Consider the following 15,352-nt stretch of genomic DNA (forward strand, 5'->3'; position numbering starts at 1 on the left):
CGATATGTACAAAAAATGAAAGAAAAAGCATACTGAACTCCATATACAAATGTTAATTCAAAATGTAATAAGGATGTGAAATAGGGACCAAATCATAAAGTACTAGAAAAAAAATATAGGGGACATATTACATTTATCACAAAGTTGTATTTGGGAACTCAACTCCAAGGGCAGGAGAAACAAAAGCAAAAAAGAAGAAAAAATTCAAAACAACACCATCACAAAGAACAAAAGGCAACATACAGAATTAGGAAAAGATATTTGTACATTACACATCTGACAAGGAGCTCATTTTCAAAACATCAAGTTTTACACAATCCAACAAGACCAACAACCTGATCAGAAAATGGGTGAAGAACCTAAATAGACACTTTTCTAAGACATTCAGAAAGACTACAGACATGAAAAATTGGTCAATATCATTTATTACAAGAGAAATACAAATCAAAACCAAATGAGTCATCACATCACCCCTGTGAGAATGGCTCATGTTAAAAACAAACAATGGAATTAACAAATGTTGGCAAGGTTGTAGTGAAAAAGGAATCCTTATTCACTGTTGGTGGAAATAAAAGTTGGTAGAGCCCTTGTGGAAAATGTTAAGATTTCTTGGGAAAATAAAAATGAGAATTTTCATTAAAATGAAACCTTCAAATAACACAAGATTTATTTATGCCTACATACATAGCAGTACTGTCCACAAATGTCAAACCATGGAATCAACCTAAGTGCCTTTCAACAGACAATGAATAAAGTTTGCAATATATAATCAATGGAATACTACTGAAAAAAGTGAAGAGAGATGAAACAGTGTCATGTGGGACAAAATGGATGAATATTAAGCTGATTAAGTAAGTAAAAAATGAATGACAGTGATCAATGGAGTATAAATAACCAAAAACATACATAGGCAAAATACAGCAGTAATAAATTTTGAACTCTATGAAACACTATATTGGTTATTAGAGAGAACAGGTTATGGTATGGAGGAGGGGCAGAGGCAGATGGGGCATTAGCACAGGTGGTTTGGTTAAGGGTGAATGGAGAAGATCCTGCACATATGGAAGAGCAAAAATGTACACATTTTAAAAAAGTCAATACAGGCATAAGCTTACAATATGATGCCAAATGCTGTCATCAAACTAAAGAATCAAATTGCAAAGTGAAAGGCCAAAGAATAAACCTTTCGAAAGATGAAACCTTAGGAGAGGATACATATGAGCAATCAAGACCAAAAGTCTCTGAACACTGGTCAGTTTATTTTAAAGCATGATATGTCTGCCCAAGAGACTTTTATTCTCTGAAGGGTCAGCACTAGTCACTGACTTGGAATAGTGGGGAAAATTATACCAGCAGTTCCAAGCTATATCCTGTTTCTTAATCTTGTGCACACCTAAAGGGACTGCTCAGCATCTGATGTATCTTGACTTGCAATCACACAACATGGTTAAGGGAAGCCCAACTGAAGTATGGCTCTCTATCCTTAAAAGAACTGGCTTGTTTGTAACACAGACTAGAACGCTATGTCTTTGATGTTTTTGACAAGTTCTGGTCTAATACATGGACTAATATTAGAGGATTCTGGGGTTGCAGTAAAAATTAGATCCTTTGAAATTCAGAACCCTATTTGTTCCATTTTATTAACCATAAATTCTTCTTGAGTCATAAGGGTTAAGTTTTATGGACGTGTACTTAGGGATGCTATGAAGGCTGCTGAGGACCAATGGAGATTTTGACCTCTCTTGTTGCAGGCACAACTGCCTAACCTGGTTTTTGGTGCTGTCACTTTTATGTTCATTAGACAATTCAGCAAAATAGCATAAGGTCTAATAATAATGCCCAGAGGGAACCAATGAAGGTCAAGTCGCAGGGTAGCTCAATCTGCAGAAGTTAATGCAGCCCTTGAGTAGCCACAGGCTCTGATGTGGACTTTTTAAAAAATAGAATGAGGGACACTTCATAAAATAGAACACAGAATAAAAAACTTGGCTCTGAACCATTACCCAGATAGTGGAACATGTTTTTGTATATTGGATGAGCCTGGCTCTAAAGAATGAGAAGTTCTTACACAGCATCTACTCACTGTAGGTCTTCAAAACAACTCTGGTGAGTTAATAAAGACCACACTCCATCAAAAACCAGCTTAGTTACATATAAGAAAAGAACATTAAGTCTTTCCCAGGTTGCTTAATTATTCTTTGTTAGTGAGGAAGTCTCACTTCCACTATTTCCCTACTAAAAGGCTCGGAAAAGTGATGTTTAAACAATCTGTTAAAAAAAAAAAGTAAGGTCTCAGAATGGATAGGCTTCTTGTAATTTATTTGAGTTATTTCCAAGCGACAGTTACAAAAGTTTTTCATTTTTATAATACTCTTGATAAGAAAATAAAATTTAAATAAAAATACATTCTCAACAATACAACATGGTTACACAAATTCACTACATTAAGTTTTGATAACTTACATTTTCAAACTGGACACAGTAAAAACCAGTATTTACTAGCAACATAGTAATTTCCAAGTTAATAAAAATGGAAGCAGATAATATCAATCAAGACTAGTAGTTTAACTCTAGAATGAGTCCTGTATATTTCACATTCTGTAAGAGACACCTAAACAGCTTTGTAGCATTCTGTCTTTACAGGATGTACCGTTAGAGCAAATTATAGGTGCTTTTATTTTAAAAAGGAAAAAAATGTTTTCTAAAACTTTGCATGTCTGATAAATGAAAAAAACTAGGCTTCATAAAACAAATATAACCTCCGTCATCTTTTACTTTCTTTTTTTGTATAAGAAAAGTCTAGTTTGATGATACTTAAACATTACCCGCGATATTATAAACTTATTTCTTTGGCAAATAAAATAGTTCAATTTGAGAAATTATATTTCTGGGAGTAAAAAACTTTGCTATTGCCTATCATTTAATTAAATGAATTATCAAAAAACAATGCTAAGCAAAAAACAATTAACAGAACAAGCCACAGATCACCATAATTTTAAAAATGATGGAAATGGCTCAAATAAGAACCAGAACTGGCATTTATGACCAGAGTTTCTCCATATTATCCTTATCTTTCCTTCCTGGTGTTTTCAGGGAAAAGTGAATTGCTGTGCACTTTTTTCAAGTGATGAAAAGGAAGAAAGTGTATCAGGTAGTAAAAATCAAAGTATTCAAAAGAAAGGAGAAAGAAAGCTCCTGGAAATAGCTTGGTTATCTTCTAGTCATACTGACATGACTGTTGTTTCATAAGTCTTTCAAAGAAAATTAATATAATTTCACATTACTGCTTTTCAGATTGTGCCATGCTGGTTAATTTCAGTCAAACTGGCAGCTTAAAAGTATCAAAATGAGAACATGACTATATAACTAAACCCTTCCTTCAAATTCAGTTATGCACTCAAACAGCATTAGTCCCCTTGATAATGCAGTGATCTTCAAAAGCAAATCATAACAGGGGATCTGATATTAGAAAAGTTAGGATTATATATTTTGCCTTAAAAAAAAAAAAAAAAAAAGGAGGCCAACCAGGAGAAATGAGGCACCTGGCAATGCTCCACATATTCCTTTTCTGGTCCATTTTTCTAAGTCTCTTAGAGGGAAATTTCAATTTTAATGAAATTAAACAAAAATAAATTTACTTAATGGCCAAGTTCTTTCACATTTATAAATCTATGTAGTTCATGGAATCTACAAGTTCGTACCATTTAAAGGTTGTCCTCGAAATGGGCCAGGAATACCTACCAAACTATAGACCCTAGGGTTGATTCTTGAATAAAACCAACTTATTTTACAAGTCATTTAGAGAAATACATTTCTTAGCTATATTCACGTATGGAGTAACTTTGATTATGTGCCAATGATTTTTAAAAATAATAATCTAATAATAATATAAATTAAAAATAATTACTAATAATATAATTGGTAAAGTTATCTTGAAATATAGCTTATGCTCAGGGAAACAAAAAAAGCACTATTAGCTAGACTTACATTAATAAGTCACAGTTTTAAACAGAAACATGTAAATACTCCAAGGTTCAAAGTACCACATTTAGAAAATGTTTTGAATTTGAAAAGATAAAATAAGAGTACCATAGTTTTTAATACTGATGAAGTAAAGTATATTTCTCTTAACTTCAAGGTGGCAGCTTGCTTCATATGCCTATTTACAGTGATGGTTTTTAGAATAAAAGTAATCAGGGAAAAACAAGATTCAAATAGTTGCTTGTCCAAATTCCATTTGGCTAGCAGGCAATAAGGAAACAGCAATGAAATATAAACATTTACAGGAAAGCACTATTTCTAGACTTAAACACTGATCATTCAACTGATCATAGAGATTAGATACTATGGAGTATCTAAAGTATAATCTGGTGGCCAGATTATTAAAGTGCGCCGAGTGACTTTTCTGGAGTTTGCTCTCAGCTTCATGCTAGGAAGAAGGGGTCCTTATGGTGGCCCTTATAATAACACGGAGTAACAGATGAAGTCAAGTGATTTTCCTACCACTTTCTTTCACTGTCTACTTTCTCTTCTTTTTCAAGAGATGTTCTTAGATGTCATGTTAACCTGAACTCTTAAATCAAGAAAATGAGTACCTAATACTTAAAACAATAAAAATTTAGTGGTCTCATTTTATTTCAACTGCCATCCCTCATCCTAAATGTAAACAAGATGCACAAAATAGTACACATGTTCCCTGATAGCTCCTACTGAGTTCTGTTTACATCTTTAAGTAGAAAAAAGAATCTACCAACATTCAAGGATGCTTTGGCAGTAGTTTTACAGATTCTTTCATTCCTAATGTGTCTGCAGTGACTAATGGACCAAAATAAATTTTTTTGTCCTTTGCTGAAGAGGGTAGAGATAAACTAAATGGAAAGCTCTGAATTGTCATGGATTGGGATTATCTAGTAAAACACAATGTTGGCAGTATAGAGCAGGCACTAATGGTAGTGAAAAGTCCACAGAACATGGAGTGTTACAAGAAAAGATGGTTTTTGCTATGAGTTCTCCTTTTGTTACAAAGCTTCTTTAGGAAGATTCTTTCTATTAAAAAGAAGTTGCAGAAACATGGCTTTTAACACATGTGATATGAAGGGAATCTTGGGTTTCAAATTCTCTAGCAATACATCAATACCAGGATTCCCAAACAGTTAATTTCAATTATTAAATATTAAATATAATGGAGAATGCAGGTGACACTGAAGCCAATGTTCATCCTTAAATACTATTAACAAAATATATAACGATTGAAAACTGCAACAAAAATATTTTCCAGTTCTTCTGAATCAGTTGATCAAACTCTAAGATATTTTTCCAACAATTGGGTTTTCCCTAGAAAATAAAAGAAAATCATGACATGCCTGGCACTATTTAAGAAGTAACTGATACAACAATGAACAAAATAGAAAAAACCATTTCCTTCGGAGAACTTATATTCTGTTATAGAAGTAAACTATTTAGTACAAGAGAGATGTGATTTTTCTAATAGAAAAAAATAAAGCTGGAAAGGGAATAATGTATGTGGATAAATGAGGAGATACTATTTAAGAAGGCTGGTCATAAACTGGGTAGGGCCACATGTGGGAACCCCCTGGGGTTCAAGAAAATGGGGTCACTACATTGGAAGCGAACCAATTATACTAATGTAGAAAAGACACAATCAGAATGCTTATAATAATGGATTGCTCTATCCGGACAGAACATGAATATTTATACCTGATTTTTATTAATTAATCACAGATATAATCCACATAATTTTTCAAGAAAATGGTGGGGCCAGGATTCAAAGTCTCCTCACTAATCAGTCTCACTAATCTTAGGCAGGGCACTTAACTTCGTAAGCTTCAGATTTTCTAGCTGTAAAATGGGAATGGACCCATGTCGGGCTGATATGAGGATCAATGAGAGAATTCAAATTATGGCAAAAATTTAACTGCTGGTTGAAGAGCCATTCCCTCCCTATTGACTTCTGTACAAACAAAATCTTGATTCTCTGCTAACTATTGTAGTCCATAGGTGCACCCATGAGGGGAGAAAGCTTGAGGAAGACATAAATGATCTTGAAATGTTAAAATGCTGAATTAACCAACCATAGAAGCTGGGACTTAATTTGTGAGATAAGTAATAACAAATATTAATTTGCAACAGGAAATATTACAAATATATCTTATTGTTTACGCCATTTAAATTGGGCCTTACTTGCTGCTAGTAAGCAATCTAAGTGCTAAGACATGAAGTACTAGGCACAGCGCTTACAGTAAGAGCCTAGTATGTGTTACCAGTTGGTATTACTATCTATCAGTATCTGAAATAGATCTAAAAAAAAAAAATTAAGCCTAAAATGATCTTAGCACTTTCACTGATGATTCTTTTTAGCACTCAGTATGGACTGTAGGAGAAACAGAAGGAAGATGATCTTTCTGTAAAAACCAATCAAAACCAAAAGCTACTAAGTATTCAATGAGTTACACTGAATGTAAGTTCAAACAAGGTGATAAAGTACAGCACCAACATAATGAAATGACACCAGAACTGAAAAAGGAAAAGAGCCCCGTTGGGTGACCAGGGATAGATACACCTGCACAAGAGAAGGCTTCTGATTTGGGTCTTGAAAGATCAAGCTAAGTAGGAGGTCTGGATTTCAGGTTTGAGTGCACAGTAGTAGAAGCCATTTCAAACTACGTTTTCAAGTATGTTTAAAGTAGCTCTAAAATACTTACTTGCTCCCATATTTTGCACTACTTGATCTTTTCTTCCTATACTTTTCATGAGGTTCATCTAGCTTCTCTATGGTGCTTTTTATTTGCTGAATTGTCTTAAAGGTTGTTACAGAATCCTCAATTACAAAGTTAGAATAATCATCAGGCTCTTTCTGTGGTCCTTGATAGACAGCTATAGTTCCGCAAGCCTCTATAATAAACAGTAGAATTTCTGATTAGAAAACTAAATTCCAAAATGAAGCAGCTTGTAGTACAAATAAGAATCATTCAAGTGTCTCAAACTGAGGAGATCTCCTCTGGCAAAGCATAGTTAACTAAAAAATATACATTTTATTAGTTATGATCATCACACTTAGGTAAAAAAAAGTATTTTTACCTCATGATAGCTATGAAAAAGACCCCTCTGGGAGTCTGTTAGATGAATAACATTTTGGTAAACCTGTGAGTATTTTCATTTTTAAGATAATGCCAAAGCAACACTTCAGGAATTGGTAATGAAGGATCATTCTTATAAAAAATACTTTAATTATATATTTACCTTCCATTTTCTGCAGCTTAAGTAAACTGAGGGTAAAAAGGGAATAAATTCTTTCTGTTTCTCTGTCTTCATCAATATCTATTTGGATATCTGCAGGGATACCTCTATAGTAAAAATGAAATTAAAGACATTGGAAAATTTTTACTTCGTTAACATGTCAAAGACTTATGATGGTTTGAGACTAAAAATAGAACAACAGAATTTTGCAGAAAGAAACTTAGAAATCTAGTCTTGGATAATGAAATAAAATGAAGTCAAAGAGGTTTGGTTGTTACATGACTAATCAAAGGGAGGGAAATTTTTAGTGAAATAATTTTAACTGCTTGTATGTTTAATCACAGAAGTAGTGGTTTCATATAAAGAAAGAGAATGCTAAACCCTTCTTCCTGATAACCTTGCTTAACAGCATATCTACTTACATATTGGCCCCTTTTTTTGACTTTCACAGCCATTCTTTATTTTTGCCATCCCCAAAAGAAACCCTATGTCCAGTCCATTAGCACTTTTCATTCCACTCTCCTTCCAGGTCCCTATCAACCAAGAATCTACTTTATGGATTAACCCATTCTGGACATTTAATATAAATGTTATAAAGTACAGGGACATTGTGGCTGGTTTCTTTCACTTAGCATGTTTTCAGAGTTCACCTGTGATGTGGTATGTATCAGTGGTTCATTCTACTTTATAATCAAATAATACTGCACTGTATGGATAGATCACATTTAAAATGTTGTGTTTTTAATCAGAAGAAAACTTACGCAGTACATGGCTTGCAGCCGAGAGTATTTTCACTGGTCTCCTGACAGCAAAGCCAGTTCCCATTGAGATATGCAGAAGGATGATAAACACTGAGCCTGTTCTGATTGCATCGGCTCACCCTGCAGAGCACGTCTATCCATTCATTAGCTTCTACACAATTATTTGCCTGGACATACAGTGGTTTCTCCGTGTGTATTACTTGGAACATCTTCACAGGTAATTAAGATAAAAAAGTTAGTGACATTCTAAACACCAATGCACAGTATGAAATAAAAATAGGTGCATAACAGAAATGTAGTGCATAATGGCTGTTCAGGTATCTTGTGATTATTACTTTTCCAGTAAATTAGTCCCAAAGACAATTTCAATTACATAACACTAATTAGTAAAGCAGAATGTAATTTTTATAAATCACAAATGTCCAAAGGAAAGGATTATCATACATGTAGGACTAAAGGAAGGTAATTTGAGATGGAGGAAAATGCTGAACAAAGGTAAAGCAGTGGGAACATACTAAGAGAAAAGGAAATAATTTTAGTTGTTATTAGTATCTGGTAAGTACAGAATGATAGCAGAAGATAAGATGGTACATAGTGGTTAGGATTACATTATTTAATAGGTTGAGTATCCAGTTGAGAAATTTTATTAACATAATAATATAATACGAAAGTACCTTTTAATTTAATATGCTAAGCAGAGTATAAGGCATCAATAATAATGGGCACTTTTAAAACAGAATTCTCACCAGCAACTCAGAAACAAAATTAATGATTAATGGAAAATACTGAAACAACCACTTAACAATTTCAACTAAGTAACATGTAATTTTTAAAACTCTAAATAGTTATGCAACTTACATTTTTTTTGTTGAAAGAGCTCTCTTCCAGTTTTTCCACAGCAAGAATGTTTTTCACTGGAATTGTGTAAATTGCATCTTTGCCTAAATGACAGAGAGGCCGGAAAAAATTAGCTTCAATCAGAATTAATTATAAAGGTGAACAGTTAACTTTGTAAGATTTAAGCTCATCCTCGATGGTAGGAGTGTAAGTAAGCTACAGATTACAAATGTCACATATATAAATGTTCTTGGTTTCATGGAACAGATGAATTTTGATTGTTTTCTGTATAATGACTTCCTCTTTACCTTTTTCAATATAAAATTAAAAATATTTTCAAGAAAAAATTTGATTTCTATGTAGAAAGTAAAAATGTTGTATTTTAAAATTGTATGGGAACCAAAAAAACAATATACTTAGTAACAGAGGCCTACCAAAAACTAAATTTTCTTTTATGTAGCTGTTAAATTCAAGAATTGCTCACTTCACACACTGGCTACCCAGATGACTAGAGCTACCAAATTTACTCTGAGACATATGAGGGCCAAAATAAAAGACTGTATTTGGTAGAGTGAATCCTTACTTTAAGATTTTGGAAATTTGGTTAAGGAAAATATAGCTTGCTAAAAGGAGCTCCATATTAACATGGCACAAGAATGTGATGCATTTCAACTGGGAATTAACTAAAGGGTAAATAAATAAATGATAAGCAAATACAATTATGGTTTCTGATCATTGTGTAATGATATTCTTAGAGAATTCAAAGCTTTCTTACCCCCCAAATTTTCCTATCCTCTCAAATTTCACTTTAATAACATGTGGATTAGAGTGTTGAAGGTTAAGATCTTTATGTTTTATGTTAGTCTATGGATTAATATATCCTTTTTGGCCAAAGACAATTATTTAGTTAAAAAAGTTTCTTTCTTAAACAGAGAGGTTAACATAGAATATTTGCTGAATCTATTTCCTGGTATAAAATAGAAAATTGTTAATTCAAGTAGGACATTTTTTAAAAATATTATATAATTCTACTGTCCTAAAACTGAATGTCTACTATATAGGCACTATTTTAACCATTTAGAATACAGTAGTAAATAAAACATAAGAGGCACAAAAGAGTTTTGCATTTAGTCTGGAAAGACTGACAGAAAGACAAATATTAGAGATAAAAATAGCCCAAGGTGATATGATAGAAAGTAGATAGTATATTAGATGGTTTGGGAAAGCTTTTCTGAGAAATTTGATGTTTAAGTTGACAAATACAAATTAGATATGCACTGGAAATAAGTAAACACTATCAGCAGTTTCCTGGAGGCAGACTAAATCAAATTTATGGGGGTGAGGGGGGGAGAGGAAATAACTTGAAGGGAACCAAAGCTCAAGTCACATGTAGGAAAAGACATCTACAAAAAAAAGGAGTGATTAGAAGAGAGCTTCGAGCCATAGTCCACAGACACAGACAGCTGAAGGGATGCATTCAGACATGTACGAAGAGAACTAATGGCTACGCTGCATGTGGAATAGCTGGACCAATCAGGTCCTCATGCTCAACTCCCACTTGTAATAAGCAGCATCAGAAGTGGATGTATCTCAGATGAAAGCAGTAAGGATGTTGTATTGGGCTGTAGAGCAGTGCTAGTAGAGACCAGAAGGCCAACCCTAGCATCCCTGCCCAGCTTTCCTGTCCCTCCTTCATAATCACAGGCTGAAGCTACTGAAAAATGAAGGTCAATGGACTATAAAACAGATTAGCAAATGACTGAAAACAACAGAAACACAACTTACCAAACTTGAGGGAAATCAATACTCTGACAGAAACACATAAGAGAGAGTAACATTTGAAGTAATCAAGAGGTTAATAAGTTAGTAGGCAGAGGAGACATATTCATTGGTACTGAGCTGCATGGGGCACTACAGAAATACCAGAGCATTAAAAAGATTTTAAAGGAATCATCTATTTTATATATATATATATATATATATATATATATATACACAAAGCCTATTGCTTTTACTTGTTCACTTCTGGGAAAATTCTAGCACAGCATATGTAGGGCAAGTTTTACTACTCCCAGGCACACATACTGTTATAATTTTACTGGTGTTAATTTCACAGTTAACAGTATTAACTGGAATGAATTACAAGGTAAATTAGTGAAATGGAAGAATTTATTGAGGATTCTTGAAAAATACAGCACAAAATAGAAAGCAAAAAATGTCACAAGCCATAACGGATGAATTTAGAAATTTTATTATTTCCCTAAAACCAATTTTTGAAACAGAAAAGAGTGTTGAGGCAAAAATTACCACTGAGAATATCCCAGAGATAAAGGTAGAAATTTTCATATTTGAAAAGATCCAGTAAGTGCTGAATGGGATGAAAGACAATTTCTAGATGCCAGCAGTGAAAGAAAAGAACTTGAAAATTTCAGAAAGTCCTAAGAGTTTCTATGGAGATAAGGTGAAGACTGGGAATCAGAGTGCCATCAAGATTCTTACCAGCAATAACAGAAACTAGCAAATAATGGAGTAGTAGTTTCAATGTTCTGAGGGAAAATGATTTAAACCTACTCTTAAGTATTATTCAAGAATAAGAGTTGAAGTACTTTTTCTTAATATCTAAGGACTTAGAAAATGTATTGGTTAACTGAAATAATAAGCCTAACTGAAAGAACTCACTGAGGAACAACTGCATGTGAATGTTTTTTCTCAGCTTGGAGACTTTTGACTATAGACATTAAGGTAAACACATATGTTTAAATATTTCTGCCAATGATTTAAAAGCAGAAAAATATCCAAATTCTTTCACTAGGGAGAGAACATAGTACATCTGATTCTTCCAAAAAGGTATTCAAATCAACAAAACAGAAAACACAGGTAGGAATCACAGTAAACGTGAACACAGCAAAATTCCCTATTAAATAACTGGAACCCAGTTTCATCACTACATCCCTGAAATAAGTTAAACAGAATTTCCAAGTGATTTAACAATTCTATTCGTAGTAATACCTTTGAGAATTAAAAATATATGTTCATACAAAAACTTGTAATGAATGTTCACAGCAGCAATATTCATAATAGTGAAACTGGAACTAATCTAAAGGTCTATCAGTGGATCAATGAATTTGATATCTTTCCATTCAATGAGGGGACACAGCTGAAATAAAATAACTGTCACTCTATTTGTTGATAATAGTGTTAGAGGTTGAGCAATTACATTTCTCACAAAATAAGTATAAAACTTAGCAAACTGGGCCCTTCCTGATGGTGCAACAAAGGTTAAAGTGCAGCACTATGAAGCTATCCACAGCCACTGCAGTACAAGTTCAATCCCGGCCAGGGAGGTGACCCACATGGCATGGAAGACCTCTCTTGTTTCACCTACGGCTCCCCTCAGCAGTGTATTTTCAGTCAATCTGCCTGTTCTGCTTCCTGCTCTGTCTTTGGTGAATCCTCTCACCACCTCCACAAGAACTGGCCTGTACCCCAGCTCTTGTATATATAAATACATCTTTAAAAAAATTGGCAAACTAGTAAAAATAGCTACTTTCAGGGCAATGGAAAATCAAAGGTAGGTAAAACTATGAGACACATTTACTCATGAAAAACTGTACAGTGCCACAGCACAGAGTGATAATTGTGAGTTTATGGCCTTCCTGGGTTATTTCCATGTCTCCTAACTGAGGATCAAACCTCACAGTTTTATTGACAGAAGCTACAGATTTGGTTTCAGGGTGAACTTTCAGAAATAAGAGTGCTATAGAAAAATTAAGATAAGAAACTTTCTACATCCCTGACTGATTGTGAAAGTGGACCACTGCAGAGGATATGACGAAAGTTTGAGAAGATTTATGAATTTGCTGTGTTTTTGGTAAGTGTTCCTTAATTCACCCATAGTTCAAATGACACATGTTGGAACTCTTACTGTCTTGAGGTATTTGCTCAAATCACTGGCTTATCACTAAACTAAGCCAAGTTCAGGAAAGATCCTAGAGAGCTACATTTAGAGACATCAGCAGCTATACAATAACCAAAAAACTTAGTATGAGCATAAGCAGTATGAATCTAGACAAAGTTTCAATAGTAACAAAGAAAACCCAGAGTCACTATAATGTATTATTCAGTGTTCATTTTTAAATGAAAAAGTAAAGTGTGGCAAGAAAAAGGAAAGTATGATTCATACTTGAGGAAAAGCAGCCAACTGAACTGATTCTATGTGGGATGGAAAGTCTAATTTATTACCAAGCAAAGACTTCAAAAGCAGCTACTTATATATGTTCAAATAATTCCAGGAAAACATGCTAATATGACTGAATGACCATGGGCCCCCCAAAGTGGAAGCTATAAACAAGAATCAAGTAGGGCCCTCCCTGGTGGTGCAGCACAGCACTGAGAAGCTAAAGCCACTTCCGCATGAGTTTGATCCCTGCCTGCCCCGGAGGTGACCACATAGCGTGGCAGACCTCTCCTGACTGGCCCGCTGCTCCCCTCAGCAGTGTACTTCATGGATCTGCCTGTTCTGCTCCCCACTCTGTTCTGGTGAATCCTCTTACCCTCCGCACCTCTGGCCTCTACTCCAGTTCTGTATGAATAAATAAATCTTTAAAAAAAAAAAAAAGAATCAAGTAGAACAATCTACAGCCTAAAACTATAATCAGTAAAATAAATTCAGTATATGAGCTGAGTAGCAGATATGAAATGGTATAAGAATAAGTGAACTTAAATAGAATTGACCTAAAGACCCAAGGGGAAAAAAATAAAGAAAAATGAAATCCTAGAGTGATCTGTGAGACAGTATCAAGCATGTGACATTGGCATAGTTAGAATTCTAGGACAGAAAAGAGGCAGAAAAAAAAATAATATGCCTAGATTAAAAACTGGCAAATTTGAGAAAGAAAAATACTAGATGGCTTCACTCATAGCAGGAACATAAAGGACCGGAGGGGGGGGGGTAGGGGGCAAAAATGAACAACTATATACCAGAGACATTTTATGGGGGTGGAGAGGGGAATGGGATCAAAAATGGGGGGTAAGTGCACAGGACTATGGTGATGGCACACAGGTGAATTGGTGATGGGAAGCCAACAGGGATTATAGCTGAGATGGAAAAGGCACACAATGATGTAAAAATAAACTATTATAAAAAAAATTGGGCAATTTGGCAAAAACATTAGCTTGTAGTTTAAAGAAACTCTGTAAATCCCAACCCCTTGAAAAAAATTCCAGTTGCCAAGTAATACATTTTATGCTTGTTATATTAACAAAAAAAGGAGTGAGCTATGGAGAAAATACAGGAACATTTTTCGTATAATAAAGCACAAATTTATCTTTAAGAAAATCTTTAGTGCTTCCAATGTTTTAAGAAATTCCTACATACTCCATGGCTGTAAAGATGTTTTTTCTTATCCCAAATTACGTTTCTGTATAACATGAGGTGATCAATGCTCATTTTCCTTCCATGTTTATCCATTTGTTCCAGCACCAGCTGGTGAAGTCTTTTCTTTTACTATTTACCATGACAGCTTAATTGAACACATACATGTGTGTGTGTCTTTCTGGACTCTGCTTTGTTCACTGCTCTCTAGCTCTCAGGCAAAAGTATAATTTTGAATACTGTTTACATGTTACCTATGAATACCTAGTTTTGAAAACTAGCTTTATTGTAAATCTACCATTCAATATCATTTTGTCTTTTTTCAGTCCTTTGCTTTTCTATCCACATAAGTTTTAGGACTGTGCTACAATCAAGATAAATTTGAGAAGTGATATACCAAGGATATTAATCAATCTCACAAATACAATTATGTATCTTTTAAATAGATACTTATCTCAGCAATATTTTGTAGTTCTCAGTGCAGAGATCTTGTACATCTTTTGTTAAAGGTTATTGCTAGTATGTTAAGGTTGTTTTTGGAGGGGCTGCTATTATAAATGGTATTATTTAAAAATTTTTTTCTATTTGCTTTGTATATATGATTTTGTATATATGACTCTCCTGTTGATTTATATATATGAATCTTGTATTCTAAGGCATTGCTGAATTCACTGTTAGTTCAATTACTTGTTTTGAAGATTTCTCTCTCCTTCCACCTTCTTCTTACCCTTTATTTCTCTTTCCCTCACACTGCTACCTGCCTCTTTCCCATTTTAGTTAAAAAAAAAAGTGAAGATCCTTGTTTGTGAAAATAGTAAAAAAACTGAAACAATTTAAATGTGTTAAGATTTATGTTTTAAACACCATGAAAGTTTCTTGTATATATAGACTTATGTGCTAGTTTATCTGAATATCTAGAATTGTGTAAGCTGTGTGTATCTGTGTACAACCAGTTTCTCCAAAGTTGACAATTTCTAATCAAGTTTGGAGAACAGAGAATGTAATTTCAAAGTTAATTTTGTTAAATTTAGTATGCTTGTTGAAAATGCTAGAAACCTAGAACAGTGGCTGTTAAAGCAATTCAGATAACATATCTGGAAGACACAGTGCCCTCTAAAGAGCA

General features: G+C 33.9%; 1 protein-coding gene across 6 annotated transcripts in view; it reads right to left on the reverse strand.

Moving 5' to 3' along the window:
- Positions 1 to 2,300: 2,300 nt before the first annotated feature.
- RASA2 (RAS p21 protein activator 2) overlaps positions 2,301 to 15,352 on the reverse strand; it is a 106,401-nt gene continuing 93,349 nt past the window's right edge. For 3 of the 6 annotated variants that reach the window (XM_004682149.2, XM_012724921.1, XM_012724922.1), the window contains 5 exons: positions 8,877 to 8,959; positions 8,019 to 8,227; positions 7,261 to 7,364; positions 6,723 to 6,912; positions 2,301 to 5,334 (listed from right to left, as the gene is read on the reverse strand). In XM_004682149.2, coding sequence (XP_004682206.1) covers positions 5,304 to 5,334; positions 6,723 to 6,912; positions 7,261 to 7,364; positions 8,019 to 8,227; positions 8,877 to 8,959 — 617 coding nt within the window. In that variant the 3' untranslated portion in view covers positions 2,301 to 5,303. Of the gene's footprint in view, positions 5,335 to 6,722; positions 6,913 to 7,260; positions 7,365 to 8,018; positions 8,228 to 8,876; positions 8,960 to 15,352 lie in introns of those variants that run through there. The other 3 variants (XM_012724924.1, XM_012724919.1, XM_012724923.1) reach the window with 2 other exon arrangements.

Source organism: Condylura cristata, unplaced genomic scaffold, assembly GCF_000260355.1.
Source record: "Condylura cristata isolate star-nosed mole 26May11 unplaced genomic scaffold, ConCri1.0 scaffold00014, whole genome shotgun sequence".
NCBI classification, from domain to species: domain Eukaryota; kingdom Metazoa; phylum Chordata; class Mammalia; order Eulipotyphla; family Talpidae; genus Condylura; species Condylura cristata.